This window comes from Gambusia affinis, linkage group LG07, assembly GCF_019740435.1.
Source record: "Gambusia affinis linkage group LG07, SWU_Gaff_1.0, whole genome shotgun sequence".
NCBI classification, from domain to species: Eukaryota; Metazoa; Chordata; class Actinopteri; order Cyprinodontiformes; family Poeciliidae; genus Gambusia; species Gambusia affinis.
This window is the reverse complement of record NC_057874.1, coordinates 13,014,298-13,036,138: the sequence shown is the minus strand read 5'-3', so window position 1 is coordinate 13,036,138 and position 21,841 is coordinate 13,014,298. Positions and strand designations below refer to the sequence as shown.

Genomic DNA, 21,841 nt, shown 5'->3' with positions numbered 1-21,841 from the left:
CGGTTCTTGGTGTGACTTTCTCAATCAAAAGTTTTCCTTCACCTGCTTTGCCAAAAGGCTGAGTTGTCACTCAGCAGGAACAATTTGCATGTTTCATAAATTAAGTCAAAAGAGAGAATTTAAAAATGGAACAGAATATTTCATTTAAGTCTGACTTCAATAATTCCTTATAGATCGTAGACAAAGCAGACAAAGGTGTTGAAATGATGCATGTGATGCGGCCTGAAGTCAGATGCAACACCAGAAGGCAAACGGAGAACGCTATTGATCAGATTCTCAGTTAGATGGATCATGATACACAGGATCTCATAATCAATACCGCCCAGAGTCTCAGTCAGGAATCAAATTCCTTTCACCTGCGCTGCTGCTTTATGTTTGGTGGTAAATAGATATCAGAAAGGGATCAAATAAGGGATCAATATTCTGCTGAAGATCTCTTGCTTTATTGGTTGCTATGTGGAGTCGTGTGATTGGATTAACCAATTAAATACAATACGTAATTTGGAGAAATAAGTTCTTTATTTTCATTATTTGTAGTCTAAATCTATAATGGGTCATGGTCAGTTTGCCTCTTTGGTCATTGTTGCCCCTACACATCACATAGTGAACCAACTTTGAGTCAGTATGACCAAGGAGCAACCAAAAGACTGGTTGATATTTGCCATTGAAAGAAAAACTAGATCTGTAAATACACATTGAAATCAACTTCAAAAAGAGTATTAAAAAAAAGTCAATTCTGAAAGGAATGTTGAAGCATTGAAGGCACATCAAAACCGCTGACCAAGTAACCTCTACTTGGAAATCTGCTCCAGGTTCTTTTTTAAACCCAAGTTCCTCTTGGCCTTTTGTGTGTTTTGTGGTAGATACAGTGGAAGACGGTTGGAGGAAGTATATTGGCAGCATCATGAGTGACCAAGGCTCCCTGATGTTTGTGGGGAGCGAAGGCTGGTCCAAGTTCGTAACTATCAGAATGAGTAGAGGAGCATGGTCTAATTATTCCTGTTTGTGTTCACGATATGTGGATGGGAGTGTGTGTGTTCGTGTAGGCGTGTGTGTGTGTTTGTGAATCATCTACGTAGGGAACAAAAGGCACCAGGATGCACTCGTGATGGTTTTCCTGGTCTTGGTTTCAGATATCTAGCACACCTTCAGCCGTCCTGTTGAGTCCAGGCCTGGTCAGGTCAGGATTGTTGTAGAAGCAAAAGAGGAGCCAACATAATATTAGGCAGGTGGTTATGATGTTATGCCTGATCTGTGGGATTGGTAAAGGAGTTCTGCATGCCTTTTTAAATTCCTTCTCTGTGTGTTTTTCTTTTAAAACAGGATGGTGTCATTTTGCTTTTTTCCCTTATGCAATCATCTTCTTCACCAATAACAATCTGGCCTTGAATGACAATGCAGAGCGGTGCACATGAGCACGCAGACACACAAATCCAGATGGATAAATACAAAATGTTATAGAAAATAACACAATGCAACTGATCATTTCTTAAATTGTAACTCATTTAGGTTTTCATGGAAAATAGAGCTGTGTGCTGATATCCTTTGTGTCTTCCTGTGCTGTTTTGGAGCGTGTTGTTTGGTTTTATCTCTGAGAAAAAAAAAGTAAATGGAAGCATAGAAAAACACAAAACAAAATTTTAGATGAAAGGTACACTGATGTGTTGATTTGAGATCAAAGAAATATTTTCTGTTCATTCACTCTGACAAATGTGCCGCCTGATTCGCAGAGCCACAGCTCCAGCATAAAGAAAGACTGAAGGAGTAAAAAGGGCTTCATGTAGACACTTTAAGGGATTCACAGCATTTTATTGGCAAGACACATTGATTCACATCAAAACATACATCACGTAGTTTTGGCTCAATAATAACAAAAAAGATTAAAAACAGTTTTGTTTTTTTTATTTATTTTTATAAACTTCACTCTATTGCCAAGAAATGAATACTTAACTTGCCAGGTTTTGTTCAGTTGTTTTTCACATAATGCAACTCAGCAGCTCCCTTCGTCCCTGTTTGCTGATTGCTTTTGTTGCCATGTTCTCTCAGGTCCACACAGCACGGTTTCACGCTGCCCACCCAACGAGTTCCAGTGTGGGGGGACAGAGCTGTGCATCCACATGAGCAAACTGTGCAACGGCGTCTCAGACTGCACCGACGGCTGGGATGAGGGACCTCACTGCAGAGGTAATGCCATGTTCATCACCAAGCTGTAAGCATTTTCAAATGCAAACCATGCATTTGAAACACTGGATTAACATTACAAGGTCTGTGTTAAAGACTGCATAATGGTACATGTTGAGACTGCTGTGAATGTTGGACGTTGTCAGCGTGGAACAAAGTTGTGCCATTTTATTCGTTCTGCACAAATTGGGGAAGTCGCTGTTCTGAAACTTGAAATTGAGAACCTGTTTATGATGACTCCAAGCAATGTCATGTCTTTTTAAAGCAATTGCTGACAGAAGTCAAAACAAATGAGAAACAAAATATGAAAAAGAGCTGATATAAACGCATTATGCATGAAATCTCAGGGAGCAGAAGTAAAGCTTTCATTATTATGTTATATGAATTAAAGGTTAACAACCAGAAATAATCCCGGATTACATAACAAATCAGCGGATGTAGAAAATGTTTTCAGAAATCTGCGCCAGTCTTGCATTAATTTTTAAACATCTATGGCAGTATTTTTGAGCTAGGGCCTGTCCACACTAAAATAAACTATTTAAACAAAAATAATAATTAATTGCATAGCCCACCACTATGCAACGTCTGTCGCGCCCTTTAGTATCATAATCAAGTGGGTTTAAGTAAATTATTCTTCAGCCTGCTTTTGATACTATAACAAGCTTCGATTTGAACTCCAGCTAAAACTGTTGCTACTTTATGCAGATGCTCAATCTGCACCAATGAAGATTTGCTCACTTCAACATGGAGGATTCTTCCAGTGACTGTCATGCAGCAGATATATGGCCATATTTTCTAGTTATGTAGTGATAAAAATTATGTAATTGAACACATCAGAAACTTTTCCGTTCAGTTATTTCTACTAAAGTTTGTTTGAAGTTTGATTTGGGTAAATAACTTTCTGAATCTTCAGAAAATGTTGTTGTTGGGTTTTTTTTAGAAAAAAATATATTATTTTTAGCTTTGCTAATTATTAACAGCTTTGCTGTCATGACCAAAAGATGTCTGCTTAGCTTAATACCCTTCAAAATGTCTTTTAAAGTGAACAACTGTATTTGGCTTATTTAGAAGTCAGGGAAGCATTTGAGAAAATCCATAATGAATTCATGATTTGTCATAAGTTTATCTATTCATGTGTCCCACTCTAAAATGCAAACATGTCTTCTACTGAGAGATTACATGTGGAAAACTTTGAGTGGGGGAGGCTGCTTCAAGTCTGAAAATAATCTTTATCAGCTGAGATGGTTTGTTTTACATTCCTTGCTCTTTCTACTGGTTAAAGAAGATGCAGTAAAAATATTAAAAGCATGACTTTTTTCTTATTCATTAAAAAGAATCAATCAAATAGTTCTGCCCAACCATTTGAGACAAGGCCTGGCCTACCCTATCTAATTTTGCTGCAGAAAGCGTATGTACTCGAACTCTATGCTTTGCTATATTCATTGAATTCCTTGCAAATTCCTGCAAAGATTGTTGTTCCTGTCCCTTCAGGCCTCTGTGCTCAACATCACCCAGTGACTTTCTTGAAGAGGGGTTTTCTTTGTGTACAATTCAGCCCTGGACTCATCCAGAATGGGGGAAAAGTACCTCAGATACAGAAATATCTTCAGACTGGATAAATGCTGTGTGCTGAAAGTTCACCAGCTGAACTGGAAAAAAGAACATTGAGAGCCACAGAGCCCCTTTGCGGGTCACTGAGAGGTCAGACAATAAGATCTGGTCCTCAAAATGTGATTTTACTCTAATCCACTGTTCTGGGCTGAGATGCTGACAGACCAGAGCTTTTACTTCTCTGAATCCCTTCTTGTTTTCTCTTCTTCTCTCACACTTTTAACTTCGGAAACAATGTTTGGCTAACCCCAAATTCATATAGCGAAAACTCTTTCCTTCAGCTTTAGGGAAAGACCAAAAACTTTACTAAAATTAAACCAAACATCAGCTTGTATAATATTATGATTTTTTTTCTTACCCTTTTCTCTAGTTTGGTTTTTGTTATTTTATTTTGCTTTGAGATTTCTTTATTTTTTATTTTTATTATTTTGGGCTCTTCAGAAATAATGAAACAGCCAAATGGCAAGACAACAAGTTGAATCAGCCAAACAAAAAGGTTAAGTAAATTAATTCTCAAAACATCCCCTCTGTTCGTTATTTATCAATTCCTTTTCCAAAAAGGAGTGGCTGTAAGTGAACACTTATCTAATCCTGCCCCAAGTTTTTTTTTAAAGCTAAGCAAATATGAGAAAATAGATTTTGAAGTGATTATTAATAAATATGTTCCTTGTTTATGTGTGATTATTTTAATTGATGAGCAAATACTAGGAAATTGTTGGTATCAAAAAGAAAATTGTTTATCCATTTATCCATTTTCAGGGTTTCCCCCAGTGTATAATAAGCCTGGCGGGCCACCAGGCTTTACTTGTGCCCCCACCAGGCTAAGCATTGCTTATTTATTTAAGTCTTTTTAAAATGTTTGCATTTTTAAGACTTTGCAGTTGGTGTTCAGGTGTTAATCTTCCAATCTTTCAATAAAACATAACTATCAAGTGATATTTTCAAACTTCATGTCAACTTTAAAACGTTTTTAACTCAAAAACATCCATTTTCGTGCTCTTTATTTCACCCACTGCCACACCCTTTACCCCAAATACCTGCACTGTGTACAAATGATTGTATCATCATAAGTGGCACTCAGTTCATTGTGTGACAGGACGTGATGTTTAAAGAATGAAGTTAATTTCTACAGCTTACAAAGGCTTTCTTGATATGCCAACATTCATGGAGACATGAGAAGCAGAAGAGGTGGAGCTCTAGGATTTCTATGAACACAAAACAGATTAGAAGATTTTGAGGGAATGATAATACCAGTATTTTGTTGCTGGTCATCTGCTTGATAAGAAGGATTTTAAACCAAAATAGCATGTAGTTTCCGTTGCTCCAAAATAAACACTCTGCATTATGTGTCAGAGAGGGCTGTTTACATTGTTTCCCCTTGTGGTTTTCTAAAACTGTCTCCGTTGCTCAGACTTGTTTTGGAAAATCCCGGGCCTGTCTGTAATTTGAACGGTGGTTTTCCCAGCAGGCCTCAGGAGTGCAGTGGGCAGACCTGCGTATTCCTCTTGTATTTAGTAAATTAGCATTTCAGTGGCTGTGAGGTGCAAGTCAGGTGGTACACACTCCCACATTGAGTAGATGAAGAGCTGTGGATATAATATGAATTTGCACCAGAAGAAGAAAGCAGGTGGTTTTTGTGGGTTAACTGAGCGTTTTGCTGAGCATTAAAGGTTCAAGTCGGCAGTGAAAGTGAGGAATTCCTACGTTGGTAGCTGGACGGTGTGAAGAGGAGGCTTTTGATCCCTTCTCGGCCTCGAGATAGGGTGTTGTTTTTGTCTGAATAACAGTCGGCCAGTATTCCTGGGCAAAGTGATTCACTTGTGACTGGTGGATCTCAAGTGGGTTTGACATAACTCTGGTTGTTTGACTATGAGTCAGTGTGTCCTCTTTACACATCACAGGATGCGCATGTCACTGTTAAAAACCGCCTTCGGTTTCTATATGAGGTGGTTCCTCATATAGAAACCTTTATGAGGTTTCTGTATCAAACCTATGTTTAGGTTTCATAAGGAAACCTGATCTGTGCTTTGCATTCTGTCAGCCTTTGCATAAAGTCAGTGATTTCTCTTTTTACATCTAATATTTGAAGGCTTCATTCACTCTTTCTCTCCTGTACAATTAATTTAGGGCAGAACCTCACGATATATAAAATTGCAAACATTGTCACAGTGCAGGAATTACAAATAATTGCTTGGATGCAGTATTTGGGAGTCCAGGATATTCCAGGTCAATGTCCTTAAAGCTTTGCATTGGAACAATATATTGGTGAAAATGAAAGAAATTTAGTAAACAGGAACTTTTTGAACTAGACAAGCTGGAGATCTGATGTTATTCTCTGAAACACACATGACCTTTTTAATATTCTAACAATAAATTGATTTCAGTACTTTTAAGATAAAGAAAAGTTAAAAATGGGTACGGTAGACTTTATTCAGTCTTCATTGTCGACATGTTGTGTCCAGCCTTATTTACTTATGACCTTCCATGTTCACTTATTTTCCCATCTTTCCTTTTTCCCCTCCTTTCTTCTTTGAGTCTTATCTGGACTTTCTTGTTTCCTTTGTTCCTTCCTTCCTCATTACTCCACTCCTCATCCCTCATAAGCTTTTTCACTTCCTTCCTTTTTCCTTTCTTCCTCAACACTTTTCTCCTTCTTTCCTTTTGTATCACTTTCCTCTGTGCATTCTTTGCCATGTCATTTCTTTTTTGTGAATACCATATTTTTTTCTGTACCTTAAAAATATTTTGGTCTTCTTTCTGAGATATTCTTCATTTGAAGAAGAAACGCAGATCATATCTCCTGACAGTTTAAGATAAACTGAGCTGACTCTAATTTATCGTGCCTCTTTGCTGGCGGCAGCCATGGACCGACACATTATGTTATCCTTAAATATCATCCTCACAGCCTTGGGGATTCTCAGGAGAAACAATTACTCAGAGAAAACAATGTCTTAATGATTCAATCCACAGAGTTAGTGAGGCCTCAGAGAAATAGCTTTTCACTCCTATCACAGGACAGTGATGAGATTTCATATCAACAGGGACAAAGAGCTCATGTCTCTGTGACCTTTTGCTTTTCTGATGGGGTCATAAAGCAACACGTCCATTTATCTGCTAGAGTTATTCTGTAAATATTTTTGTGACACGAAATGCATTAATAAAGTCCTGCTTGTTGTTTTATGTGGCTCATCCATTCACCACTGTCCTCCTCTGTCTCCCGTCAGTGTACATATCGAACTGCTCGATCACTGGCTGTCAGGAAAAGTGTGCGGTCACCCCACAGGGTCCGGCTTGCTACTGTAAGAGCGGCTATGAGATCAGCTCTGATGGAAGGACATGCAAAGGTGAGTTGTTTATCTTTACAGAACCTCCTAAAGCCTTTGGATTTAGGAAGTAAGAATCATTTGGTACCTATGTATGAAACGCTTACAATGAATTGAAAGATTTTTTGCAGTTGCATAAGCGTCCGCTGCAACTCTTTGAAGAATCCACTACCTTTAATTTGTGTAGTTGAAAGCTAGTTAAAGTTACAGTAGGTAACAACAAATATGTTGGGTTTTTTTTTTGACATATTTGTTAAAACTGCCACTATGTCCAGAGAGTATGAGACTGATAATCTGTGAAAAAGTCAAACTCCTCTGCCTCCTCTCTGTGACTTTTCTGACATCTGCAGTAATGCACCACTCCGAGTCAGAAACAACCAATCAGAGTTAGGAAGAGGCTCTTACCACTGTCAGTCATCCTCATGTACACGCCGCTCACACCCTCCTCCTTGCTTTGTGCTACACTTTGCTCCTTTCACACAACACAACAATAATGCTAAGGCTAGTTAGCATGGCTACTGATGACGGCAGATGAATGGTTTTCCTGTAGCTAATTGTAATTAGTTAATTTAATTAAGTCAGCTGTAGCACATACACGAGCATGATTTACAGTGCTAAGACCTCCCTCCATGAAACTGGGAATGTGTGTTACCCTTGAGTGGAGTCCTATTAGCAAAAGGGATTATAGAAGTATTGTAGGATTATTTATGTTTTTAATTCTAGACATAATTGTGGACCACATGAAAAAAAACAAACTGCATCACAGAAAACAAATAGTCTTAAAGTTTTTAAGGCATGTTAGTTTTGTATTTTCACCTACTATGGTCTTTTTCACAGAGTTTGGATCTCTTTTTAGCTCGTTCCTACCTGAAGCACATGCTCTAATGAACACTGTGGCCATCTGTGCTTTTTTTTTGGCTCAGACTTCGATGAGTGCAGTGTGTACGGGACCTGCAGCCAGACCTGTACAAACAACGAAGGCTCCTACACCTGCTCCTGTGTGGAGGGATATCTGCCGCAGCCAGACAACCGCTCCTGCAAAGCCAAGAATGGTGAGAATCAACAGGAAACAGTGTCTCTCTTTGTTCAGGTGTGGAGGTCTGCCCTTTTTTAGTACAGTCAGCAGGGTTTCTACTTAGTCTTCATTAATATCAAATCTGGTTTATAATAGGTTCCCAGTCTGGGTAAGAATGTGTGGAAAACTGGTTGAGTTTCAGGACCGTATCCCCTTTTTTACTATCTGAAAGACAAAAATCTGAGTAAATGCTAGAATTACACATTATTTTATTCATAAATAACTTTCTATGTCTTTGATTTGTAACAACAGACTCAATGTTCTCGTCTAGTTTTTTGTTTTTTGAGTGGATCCAAGCTTGCAGAAAGTCAAATAATGTGAATTCATATTTTTGGCCTCTGATCCCCCCCCCCTCAGATCAGGCTTTTAAAGCTGGACTTATAGTTCTGGTTTATACCAAACACAGCTCCAGAACCGTCTTGAAAAGTTTTAATAAGTGTGAGATTTGCTTATCCTTTTCTTGATGGAAATAGAAAGCATTATATGAAAAAAAAAGTTTGAGTTTCCAGACTTTATTCTAAGTTATAAAAAATAAAACTCTGTAAATGAATGCTTCAGGGACCTAATTTGTCATAGATTTGCCACATTGAAAACTGAGTTTACCATTTCATTTATAAATATTTAGGTTTCTGAGCACTGACGGCAGCCATTTCTAAGTTTTTTCGGTTTGTTTAGTGATCTAAGTTTGTCTAGATGTCAGAATAAAGGGTGGACTAGCCCTTTACCCCTCTGCTAAATTTGAAGCAGTTTCCGATTTCTTTATTGTCTCAATTTTTGAAACATGATCATCTTTATTGGGAAGATGTCTCATACTCAAATATTCACAATTATAGAGAAAAAATCCCATAAAAATCTAGAAAATTATTGTGAAATGTTTGGAGCTTTGAATTGGGAAACGTGTTGGACCTTCCCTGTTGCCCCAATTTATGTTCTTGACTGAGAGAAACAGTGCGAATATAAATTATACAAATATGAATGAGGAGTGAACAAAAGAGAAACCCATGGAATAAACTGGATCAATCAATCAATCAAACTTTATTTGTATAGCACATTTCAGCAGCAAGGCATTTCAAAGTGCTTTACATCAAATCAAACACAAAAACACAATGCAACATAGAATCAACAATCAAAACAGAACATTAACTCAGATTCCGTCAATAAATTTGCAATTGATTACGTTTCAAATTCAACTCTAAACAAGTGGGTTTTTAGTTGAGATTTAAAGGAAGTCAGTGTTTCAGCTGTTTTACAGTTTTCTGGAAGTTTATTCCAGATTTTTGGTGCATAGATGCTGAATGCTGTTTCTCCTTGTTTGGTTCTGGTTCTGGGGATGCAGAACCAGAACCAGAAGACCTGAGAGGTTCTGGAAGGTTGATACAACAGCAGCAGATCTTTAATGTATTGCGGTGCTAAACCATTCAGTGATTTATAAACCAACAACAGTATTTTAAAGTCTATTCTTTGAGCTACAGGGAGCCAGTGGAGAGATTTTAAAACTGGTGTTATGAGCTCCATCTTCCTGGTTCCTAGATCCTAGATCCAGGAAGGAAATGATCCAGGAAGGTTCCTCCTGTCAGCTGACCTTAACATCCCTTTGCTCTGTTTTCAGTTCCGGTGGAACGGCTGCCCGTCCTCCTGATAGCCAACTCCCAGAACATCCAGGCCACCTCCCTGAGCGGCTCCACGGTCCACAGCCTGCTGTCCACCAGCACCAAACAAACCACAGCTATGGACTTTGTTTATGCTAAGGAGACTGTCTGCTGGATCCACGTGGGAGACTCCCACTCATCCACGCACCTCAAATGCGCCTCAATCCCGAACCTGAAGAGCTTCACCGAGGAAAGAGTCATCAACATTTCCTTCAGCCTTCACCGTAAGCACTGTTTATGACTTCAAATAACTTGAGAATGATCCTGCATACAACCAAGCGAACAAAAGCAAAATAATTGTCAGGGTTCACTAAACCAGCTACGATCCAACCAAAGCAAACCTTGACAGCCGTAGACACCGACCAGCGGAAACATGATATAGTTATCAAAGAGTGCATACGGTAATCATCTACATGTAAGGCCTTTGATCATTCTTTCCTCCGTGTTGATCGATTATACAATATACAGCTTTAGTGGGTTTAAGAAAAAGTAAGGATTTCTAATCCACACAGGTTCAAATATTTACAAACACTCCCACTAATATCAGGTCAAATGTCCCTCAGGAAGTGATGCGTCAGTGGGGTGTTTTTTGCAGTCATCAGTAAAATTCTGGTTTATTTCAGGAGTTATAGTTGTATGATAGAGAACATTTAATTTGGTTTGCTTCTGGCACCGACCCAACTTTGGGCATAGTCCGTTCGTTTTCAGCAGAGTTGACATTAGGGCCTTTCCAGAGGTTTTATCCAGCTTTGACCTGTTTTTTGGGGGGATCTTTGTCCTGTTGAAAAAAACACTTGTGTAGTCATTTAGTTTAATCCGGCAGCACTGCAACCTCAGGGCATAACTCTGCCACCACCGTGCTTGACGTTCACTGGAGCGTGCCTTCGTTTTGAAGCCTCAACCCGACTCTAACCTTTTTTTTTTCTCGCTTTGGCTGAAGATCTCTGTTTTTGTCTCATATGACTAGTATGCTGTCTTCCAGAAAACATTTTGCACAGCTGCTGCTTTCAGCTGAGCTCGTAGGTGAAGGTTTTGTAGTGGCTGTTTTGTTCTGGTCATCACCTCCTCAGTGCATGACAACATTAAACCTACCGGACTGCGGACTCTGGTGTTCCAGCAGCTTCCAGTCTAGCCTTGTTTTTTCCTGAAAAACATGGTCATATTTTTTCCGAGAGGATCAGATTTGGTCAGATGGTTGAGATTCGGTTTCAATTTGACAATTACCCTGAACACACCTAAAAAATAGACTGCTTGAAAGTCAGGTCAGGACTTTCCACATACAGAAAGTCTGCTTTCACTGTGGCTTAAAGTGAAATTAAACCACACCTTTATTCTTTTTAAGAGTTAAATAAGTTTTAAAAAAAGTGTACCAAAATGTTACTAAAGTAGAGCTGAGCATAGACCTCTTAGTGGATAGACACCCTGAGACTTTCTGCTGCCCCGTCTGCAACCTGTGAATCATAAATATTATGACAGCACATTAAAAGCAGCTGTTCTTTTCCACAGCTTAAGTTTCGCTTCACAAAAACATGGGTGAGTCTTCTCTCCCATTTGAAAAAAAAAAAGAAACTTCTAGAAAGACAAAGAGATCTAAGAGGCCAGACTGAATGCAGACGTATGTTCTCACATGTTTGTAGCTGCGTGCAGGTCAGAAAACACACACGCCCACATCCCAGTCAGCTTCCCAGCCTTTATCGTCCCTCTGCTGCTCCAGCCAGGTGGTCTTTGTCATGTTGACGCTCGGCTGCAGCGGCCAGCTTGTCTTCAGCAAGTCGACGAAGAAACCGTGAATAGAGTGAGCTTATCACAAAAAGCCTTTAAGTGTTTGATGCTTTAAGAAGTAGTTTGCAGAAAGTTATCAGTCCTGCTTATTGGCAAACACAAATCCAAAATGATGAACATTAAACATTATTCTCAACTCTATTGTCTGTTCCCGCTTTTCCCTGTAATCCCCTAATCCTCTCAATATAGTCTGCATAAGAGAGAAGGTTGAAGAAGTTTAATAAAAGCGATTCCCGGTGAGACCCTATTGTCAGACACAGAGCACGGGTTTTATCTGGATGAATGGATGAAGGAGCAGAGGAAGAGGATGTCTGATGTTAGTTTGTGTGGAAACAGCACTAATGAATGAAACTGTTAGCATGTGCTAGAAGCTAAATGCTTTGAGCTGGTTTGCAGAAGAAAAAAAAGAAAAGTCTTGGAATTCACCTGGCTGCACTTCGAGTATGCTCCATTTCTGATTTTTACACCTCATTTCAAGAGAAATTTCAAGTTCATAATGCTAATTTGGGAGCTACGGAAATAGGATTTTCTTTTTTTCTAGTGTTACATCTGGGGAATAAATTTTGTTGCAGCTGCAAGAAAAATATCAAATACTTTTATTGCAGCTGCAACTCTATTAACACTAAGAATTAGAAAAGACTGAACTATAAACATGGCTTTGTGTCACTCCCTTCTCTCCATCCTTTTTTGCCTGTTTTTCTTTTCTTCAGGCCATTTGTTTCCTTCCTTTTTTCTGTTTTCACTTGTGTTCTTATTTCTGTCAGTTCTTGTTTCTATTTTTTTTTCTTTTTGTCTTTCCATATGTGCTAATTTTCACCCTTCTTTGTGACTTTTTATTATTCATCTCCTGCCCTTCTTCCTTCTTTACTTCATTTTGTCTTTCTTTCTTTTCTTCTGTTTTGGCCAAAGCCAGCTTTCCCTCCTCCCATTTTTGTTATTCCCTACTTTTCTGTTGTGTTCACTACTTCTGTAGTGATCCTCCATTCCTCCTTCTGTCCTCCCTTAAGATTTATCTGTATTTATTTTTTGCAGCTTCCTGTGACTAGCAGGTAGCCTCATTAGCCAACACCAAGCTAACCCTACTGGTTTTTCCTAGTGGAACAGAGTTTAACTGGACTCCTGATGTCCAAGGCAAACGGAGCTGGGTATTAATTATTCATGAGAAGTGTTTCCATGCTGAGCTTTGATGATTTACTTTGGCTGAATAATATTTTTTGCTTTAATTGTGTAACCGTTTTTTTTATTTTTTTTTATCAAATCCCTCTAACAACATCAGAGACCGGAGAATAAAATCAATGTCAAGAGATTACACTGATTCAAACCTAATCGTTCAAAATTAAAACAACAAAACTGCTATTGTTGTTACGAGGTTTTTTTATTTTTTAATTCAAAACACTCCCTTGCTTTGGCTTGCTAATCAATTCTTTTTTCTTTTTTTTTTTTTACAAGTCTGTGCTCAAGGTTGAATCCCAAATAGTTTCCCACTTGCAGCAGAAAATTTGACTGGGAGAGAAAATCCTGAATGTTAATAGCTCACAGATATATTTCAGCTTATTAAAAATATATTGGAACTGATTGCATGTTTTCGCGTCTTGTCCATGGTCTTCCTGTTTCTTTGAGACAATAATTGCAAACCAAGCAGACCTGCAGAGACTTGTCTCTGTTCATATGCCCTCTCTGTGTGGCTACAGATTCAACATGACAGATTTTACTTACTCTGTAGGTCAGTGGTGAAATGAAAAGTCCTAATGATGGCAGATTTGTTTTCCACTTGCTTGCACCTTGTCATTTGGAAGCACAGTTTGTTTCTTTCATTGTAAATAATAGACAAGCACAGACTGGAGAAAACCGTGTTACACAAGGAGGTTAGAGCACATTTGGCATTCATAAATAAATCCCCCTAATCATCCTGGGCTGTCTCAAAGATATAGCACCAGATATTGCCGAGTTTAATTATTGTATTGTAATTATAATTAAAATTTAGTAGCTGCTGCTGTGATCCAGCTGCTCTTGCTGAAGATCTGACTGCTTACAAGCGATGAATTAAATGAAGAGGGAGTAGAATATGCGGGAAATTCCTTCAGCTACATCTGGATTCTCCTCGCCTGTCCTCCAAACACACTTACGCCCCCATTGGCACACTGCGGCTCTCGCACGCAGACCCATTGACAGACTTATAGACGCTTGTTTGAGAGCCCACACGGACAAATGGAGAAGCGACTGCGTTGAGTAGCATCGTCTATTCACAACAGACGATGACGGAAGTAATAGATAGACATCGAAACTGCTGCATCTAAGAGAGAATATTGCAGCTTAATAAAAGGATCTATATTTAATATTCCTGTTTGAATGTACTGAATAACAAGACATCAATCTAATTAGAGCAAGTGTTACATAAGGGTAAGACAGTTGATGTTTGAACTTTTATATTTAGGATTGCCGAGACAATAAAAAAACATTTTCCCAGTTCCTGATGTGCAACCAGATGCTCTGTAACAAAAAAAAAAGTGTGAAAAATATGCAATATGAATTTTCTAATCTTCTTCAATAATGTGAAATGAATCCCCAAGGTAAAGAGTTAATCTTCCCTGCTCAGCCAGAGTGTTATCCAGGAGGAGGAGCAGGTTTACGCTCACAGTCAGCCTGGAAGCATCCAGCAGCAGCCAATGGCAGGGGCGAACATTACAGGAAGTTATGCACATGTGGTTGGAGTGAGTCAAGACCTCAGTATGCCACAGATGAGCAGTCCAGATGTTTACCCTCCCCCTCTCTGTGCCCTTGTCTTTCATAGTGATTACTTTTACGGTATTTTGTCAGACCCTTTATCATTTTTAGACTGTTGTACAGAAAGCAAACACAAACTTTTGGTCCATATTTAAGTGTTTTCTGCCATTTCTGACTTTTTTGTACACATCAGTCTGAAACACTGAAACATTCAAAAATAGCAAAATTATTTTTGAGTTCCTTCTGAGTTCCTCTTTTCAGCTGGTGTGACATGAACAAGATGACTCATGTAGTGGTTTTTGAGTGCTTAACACAAAATGGGACCAAATAGGGGGACTGTGGCTCTTGGCACCATCCATACAACATGGCCAATACTAATCTTACAATTAATTGTAAGATTAGTATTAAATTTTGCACATTGAAATAGTAAACATGAATGTGTTTAATTGGGATTTATTGTGACTAGCAACCAAATCAGATGCATGATTGCTTAGAGTAAGAGAAGATGCATTGTGGGTTTTTGTTTAGCCTCCTTTTCTCTAATACCCCTAAATTAAATTCAGTCTATTCCCTTCAGATGTCACAGAATTGGTAATAGAGCTCACATGTGGGAAGTTCAGTTTCAGTGTAAATCTAGCTGTTCATTGAGGATGAGAACAAACAAAAATAATGTGTGGAGGACAACTATCGTTGTAAAAACAGAATGATGCTGAGGAAATGTGTTTTTTCCCAGAAGGTCAGAGTTAATAGAAATATAATTTAAGGTCGCCAAACCTTTTGCCACATAAAAATATGTAAATGTAAAGCATTTAATAGTACAATCTGTCTTTATTGTCCATTAATTTGGGCTCCAAAACAAATCAGCTCGCATAGTTTGATAATCCTTCCTACACTATTTTGTCTGTTTCATATTTAATAAATTAATGCTTTAGTCTGTTGCACTCAGCTTTTCTTCCTCTCCAGAAACAAAGGGGGAACTGAATTACACCATCTAAGGTTCATAGTCACTAAAAAGTAAGTAGTTCTGAGTACATGGAGGCTGATCTCCAAGCTGTCACTAAGTCCTCTCTCCCTGCTTGTACTGCAGAGCTACAGTACAGCTGCTGCTCTTGCTTAGGACTGACACTGGTCTAAAATCTCCTTATGAGGTTATGGGAGCTCAAAAGGCCATCCAGTCAGCACAATTTCTAAATCATATTTTCCCTCTAACTCTTCAGTCAGCTTTAAGCGTTCTTTCCTTGCCTACTTTCTCCATTTTTATAATTTTCTTTTTTACTCAGCAGTTTACTCTACACCATCAAAACTCCCCTCCAGTTGACTGGGGGTTTCATTTTATAATCAGTATCACTGAAACGTTAGCTTTAATAAAAAGGATTTGACTAGCTCCACTTCTTTTGCATTTAGATATAGGTGGTGTAAGAAAAAGGGGAAGAGCTTTTTTTTCCCCCTCTTTTTGTATTTTAAACGAGACAGAACGGAGAGGACGAAAAGACAGAAAAGGATCCGTTTTCCGAGAAGACGACTAGGTGAAGAAAGCAGCTGGTTCTGTTTTTTTAATTACGCCGTGCTTTCTTTATAGCATAGTTTCAGACAGACAGAGCTGCACTTAATGAATCCAGACTCTATTCCCGCCTCTGGGGAGACGACGAAGGGGAGGGATGATGGAGTGAGGACGAGAGGCAGGAAGAAGAAAAGTTTCCTGATTCGCTGCCATTTTTGTTCACAAACAGAGCAGAAGAGGCGATCTGTGTGCAAAGGAGCCATATATTTCAAATACAATTTTCTAATATTTCACATTCACCCTTTCTCTCCCTTACATTAGTTTCTGTTACTTAATCAGTGAAAGTAATCCGCTGAGCACCTGGAATAATTTAAACTGAAATATGTGTCAAAAACTCAGAGCTGCTTTGCAATCGGTGCCCAGATTCCCATAAACCTCAGAAATTTTGTTGTTCCGTAGCCAAGTTTTCATGCTGAGATATGATTCCCCACAACTCCCCACTGTTTTCTGTTTGTTTGTTTTTTACCTTTTCTCCAGTTTTTTTTTTTTTTTATCTTGCTACTTTTTGTATTAAGGTAACTTTAATTTAACCCAGAATATTGGAGAATATTCATGTTTCCTTAGCTGCACAGGAAAAAAAAAAAAGTGTGAGGGTTTGTAAAGCCCAGAATTCTCAACCGGATGTTCTCAGTTTTATTGGCCTTTAATGTCCACTTATATTCAGACTGTTGCACTGAGAAATGTGCTCCATCATTTCCTGCCATAATGTGTTTCTTCCCTGGTTGGAGGAATGGATTCTCTGGTCTCCACTAAAACACCACAGGCCTGGATCACCCTGGAAAACAAACCACCGCGTTGGATCACCATCCTCAGAACTGAGCTTTGAACAAACACCAGACTCTGAAGACTATGAAAGCGACTCTGGCGTTTGTGTGTCAGAAAAGCTCTGTGGAGAGCTGAGCTGGCAGCAGCTGTGAAAATACAAGTCCTTGTGGCTTGTGAAGCCCTCCTCCCAACATTTTTCTTGCACCTCATCTAAATTCTTTACAGTATGCAAAAGTATAGGTTTCGCCCAGTGGGGATTTTTGATATGGGCCATGTGGGCAGTTGCCCAGGAAGGCACTAGAAAGGAGAGCATGAGTACCAGATAAAAATATATACGTTATTTGCAAGTTTTATTTATGTACTTGAAGACAGTGGGGAGTCGGTATGCCTCTGTTATCATCCTTCATCCTTGCATAGTTGTTCTCCAAATAAACGTGACAAACCGAGAAGCTGAAATGTAAATGTTTCCTTATGTTTTAAACTGAATTCAGCAATAAAAATTATTGGTCAAATTTGGAAATACTTTGGTATTCATTGCAGTGAAGGGAATGCAAATGGTCCTGTTAGCAAGACACTGAGGTGTTGAACAACCACTTAGGGGTTAGTGGGGAGATTGTGGATCTTAATCCAATCTTGTATCTAAATAAACTAAATAAACAAGTCCAGTCCATGGAAATCCCACAAGCGGGACCGCTGAGCTATTATCCATTCCTAAAATGTTTGGTCTGACTGGTGTAGATGTGACTGATGTTGGAATGAATGATGGCAGCCACATCTGCATCATGAAGCTTCTGATTGCCCAAGAAAGACTCTTCCAAAGCTCCAGAGGAGGATTGATGTTGTGCACAAAGTGTTATAAAATGATGCCTTTACCTTCCATCCAGTAATAGGTGTAGGATTACTACTGATATAAGCACTGGGCTTGGATAACTGGCAACCAGTTTGTGAACTCACTGTCCAACTCTGCTATTAACGACGAAGCAAAGATAACTTATTTTTAAGTGATGTTTCAACCAGGAGCCATGGATTGGTGAAGCATTATACAATGCTGATATATTAGTTTCAGGTTTTACCACCGATGATGGTTGTATGTGTGAGTGGAGGCGCTGAGAAGAGAAGTATGCTGGTCTCATTGCCTAGGAAGTCGTAGAAAGTGACTTCAGGTCTCGGGAGGGCGATTCAGAGAACTTTGTAGAAGCAGCACTTTGTTGTGGATGTTCTCCATCTCTTTCATCAACTCCTGTTTGCACATGGCACTTGAGTTCATGAAAGGCCAGTGCTATGAAGAGGTCTCCTGATCTCTCCTCTATGGAGCATGAGTGAGATCGGGCCGAATGCGAACTCTGACCCAGAGATGATGCCCTGGATCACAAGGGCTGCTGGAGAGAAAGCAGCGGCTTTATGACTCAGTTCTGTGACCTTTTAAGCAAATGACTTCATTTGTTTTCCTCCACTCCTCCTGGGTGGGTTTTAGTCTGCCTGTTGTTTTGTATTAACAAAGGGTTTCAATGATGAAGACATAGTTGTACATCAATGAGCTTACAGGCAAGAAGGTAATAGGACAAAACACAGTTTTTGGTTTTATTCTTCAGTTAATATTTAGATCAGTTTTATGGTGAAAACAAAGAAAAACCGAAGAAGACCACTGGTCACTCTTTCTACAAGATGCCTAGTCAAAGTTTTATTAACTTAGTTTGACATTAGGCATTATTAAGATTGTTAAGCAGGAATAATAACAACATATACATCAAACTTCTTACTGTTTTAAATTTAGTCTGACTTTTCAGAAGACATATGCAGTGCTGCAAACAAGTTTTTAATTTATGGATAGATTTTGGTTTCTGTCATACTTGTTCTTGACGAAGATAACAGAAGCAAATGTGGATGATGAGTTAATTTAATTAAGGAAATAAAATAACTACCTAAAACAAACTGGCACTACAACAGATTTAATATGGGCTCTGACAGGGAACTCCAAAACTTTCATTTGACTCATTTTGAGTAATTCAGAAGGGAAGTTGCTGCAGTTCTGCGAAGCTCGACCAAACCGTGTTTAAGCTTAACCTTACAAACTCAGGCTTCACGGTTTTCCTGCAAGACTTTTTTAGAAAGCAGAATTCATAGTCCCATCATTTGTGCTGAACCCTAAAGGAAAGAAGTCACAGGCCATCACTCTACCACTACCGTGCTCTTTCTTGACTTAATGGTTGAATTCACAATGTGCTTTTGGAGTCATTTTGGTTGGCCAGTGGCTCCTGTGAAGATCCAACTCTGTGTTATGTTTTCTCCATCAGAAGATAACAACTCTCACTGTGGTTTGTTGGAGTCCCAGTTCCTTAGAGATGCCCTTTATTTTTCCAGACAGATATCAGGCACTTTGTTTCTCATCTGTTGTTTTTAGAAATAATGACTCTATGTCACCTTGTACCTCCTGTGTCCCCTCATATCCACTCACCTCTTCTGTTTTTCATTCCAGATGTGGAGCAAATGGCCATTGACTGGCTCACCGGAAACTTCTACTTTGTGGATGATGTGGACGACAGGATCTTTGTGTGTGACAAAGACGGGCAGACATGCGTAACCCTCCTGGACCAGGAGCTATACAACCCTAAAGGCATTGCTCTGGACCCCAACATGGGGTCAGTACAGGCCTAGATTTCTCCAACTCTGTGAACCTCATCCTGATTGTTGTACATGTGAGAAAAGGTTGATGAAAACTCAGTCCGTTAGAGGCGACTGGACTGACGGCATGTGTCACGATCAGCTCTGAAACATCTTATTAAAATTGAACAGGAAGGGGTAACTGAATACTTGAAAGTTGGGTAATTGAGTACAAATGTTTTGTTTGAGCTATGATTCCCTGATTGCATAGGTTTTGAGTATAAAAGTGTGTTGTTTGTAACAAAATGCTCCATCTGCTTTATCAGCAGATTTCTGCATGTAAGACTGTCAGGTTAAGTTGAGATTTTGGGTTTTCCAGGAAAGATGAGTTCCTATGAGTCGGTGTCTGTGAATGTGCAAAAGAGATTTTTGGGAAGTTGCGTAAAAGCAGGCAATTATTTATTATTGCTTATTTGGTGAGGGTTTTTTTTTTTTTTTTTTTTTTAGTTATGCAACACAGAAATGTTCCTTATTAGCACATTTTCAGCGTCTGTGAGGATGAACTTGTAAATCAAGTCAAAGATTTGACTGCAAAGATATTTTTATACACTCTTAAGGATTATGAATGTCATATTTAATTTGTAACTTTAAGCATCAGACATCTTCAATAAGTAAAATAAATGGTGGTGCAGAGACAAAATAATGGTGACATCCAAGTTTAGATTGAAGTTGTAGATTTATAAAAGTTGGAAAAGTAACTTTTTAAAAGTGCATAATCAAATATGATTACCAGAATACACTACTTTGCGTAGAGATAATCTAAAACAAAAACACAACGTCCAAAAGGTTGAATGTTTTTCTTTGTATGTGCAGTACAGCTACGTTAATATCATATTTTCAGTGTCCATCTCTCTGTAAGTCGTTCTGTCTTTCACTCAGCCGTGACGGTTTGTTTCTGCAGGAAGGTGTTCTTCACAGATTACGGTCAGATCCCCAAAGTGGAGCGCTGCGACATGGACGGCCAGAACCGCTCCAAGCTCGTCGACAGCAAGATCGTGTTCCCCCACGGCATCACGCTGGACCTCGTCAGCAGGCTGGTGTACTGGGCCGACGCCTACCTGGACTACATCGAGGTGGTGGACTATGAGGGCAAGAACAGGCACACCATCATCCAGGGGCTGCTGGTGAGAGGAGATTATCACGCTTAAATATTTGCATTTGCGATTCATTATGAGCTGTAAAAAAAAAAAAAAATCCAGCATTTCTTAGAGTTTCCCATATGTCTTTAATACTTCAAATATTACCCCTGCGTACTCCTGTAATGGGCTCTTGGCAAGTGAATTATGAGCAGAGAGAAGATCTGGGTCATTTGCCTTTTCATTAAACAGGCTGAATAATGGTGTCCAGTGCTGACGCTGCTAATGCAGTTGCACTGCGGATGCACAGAGGCTCTTAAAGGTTGTGAGGATGTAACAGCTTTCCTGTTCTGACTGACACAACAAACAAACAAACACCAGGCGCTTTTGTCTGTCGTTGCCTTAATATTACTCATTTTGGCAGAACATACAGCGACTTGCAAAAATACTCACTGAGGCTTTTCACATTTTGTCACATTACAAACACAAACTTCAAAGTGTCTCGTTGTGCATTTGTGTGATGGACGAACACAAAGTGGCACATTATTATGAAGTGGAGGGAAAATGATGCATGGTTTTCAACACTTCTGCAAGTAAGAAGGTGAAAAGTGCACACCTAGTTCCCCCATATGAGATCCAGCGCAACTAATTTCCTTCAGAGGTCACCAAGTAAACAAACAGACACATGTGTTAATGTGATCTCAAAATGGATACCTGGAAGTTTGTTTTTTTAGGAGAACTTTACCTGTACAATGAAAGCATTCTTCTTTTAGTTAATCAAAGACCTTTAGAGCTGTGCAAAAGAGAAACATGTTGTCTTTTCAATATTTTGCATTAAGTCACTGTGAACCAACTTTGCTTCAGTGGATGTCACTTCAGAAAAGAATTTTCTTTTTTTATTTGACCTACAGAATAACTTTAATTAACTCCTTTGACAGTCTTACAGAACAATTATTGTATGAGAGAAACATTTGTTAATCTTGTATTTTAAATCTAATCAAGGTGATTTAAAATACAAGATTCAGATCGAGGTGTTTCGGCTGCTAAATAGATTGGACTTCTGCTGTTATTAATCTTTGAAAATAGGGCTTAAATAAAGCTTTATTTAGTGAGTTCCATTAAGTGCCATCACATCACGCTCTGTTTTTTCTTATGTCTTTTTAGATTGAGCATCTGTACGGGTTGACTGTGTTTGAAAACTATCTGTACGCCACCAACTCAGACAATGCTAACATGCAGCCTAAGACCAGTGTGATCAGGATCAACCGCTTTAACAGCACGGACTACCAAGTAGTGACCAGAGTGGACAAAGGGGGCGCTCTGCATGTGTACCACCAGAGACGTCAACCTCCAGGTGCTCATGAACGCTCAAGCTACCACATATTTTATCAGTCGTTATCCACTACAGCAGCCTCTCATGTTTTATTTTGCCC

The 21,841-nt window shown here is 39.1% G+C and overlaps 1 protein-coding gene across 2 annotated transcripts in view; it reads left to right on the top strand.

Annotated features, from left to right (window-relative positions):
- The window catches only part of LOC122834483 (low-density lipoprotein receptor-related protein 1-like), a 109,790-nt gene that overhangs the window by 34,463 nt on the left and 53,486 nt on the right, over positions 1-21,841 (top strand). For both annotated transcript variants that reach the window (XM_044122967.1, XM_044122966.1), the window contains exons 3-9: positions 2,047-2,184; positions 7,017-7,136; positions 8,039-8,167; positions 9,800-10,063; positions 19,148-19,310; positions 20,234-20,456; positions 21,573-21,762. In XM_044122967.1, the coding sequence (XP_043978902.1) occupies positions 2,047-2,184; positions 7,017-7,136; positions 8,039-8,167; positions 9,800-10,063; positions 19,148-19,310; positions 20,234-20,456; positions 21,573-21,762 (1,227 nt within the window). The remainder of the gene's footprint in view (positions 1-2,046; positions 2,185-7,016; positions 7,137-8,038; positions 8,168-9,799; positions 10,064-19,147; positions 19,311-20,233; positions 20,457-21,572; positions 21,763-21,841) is intronic.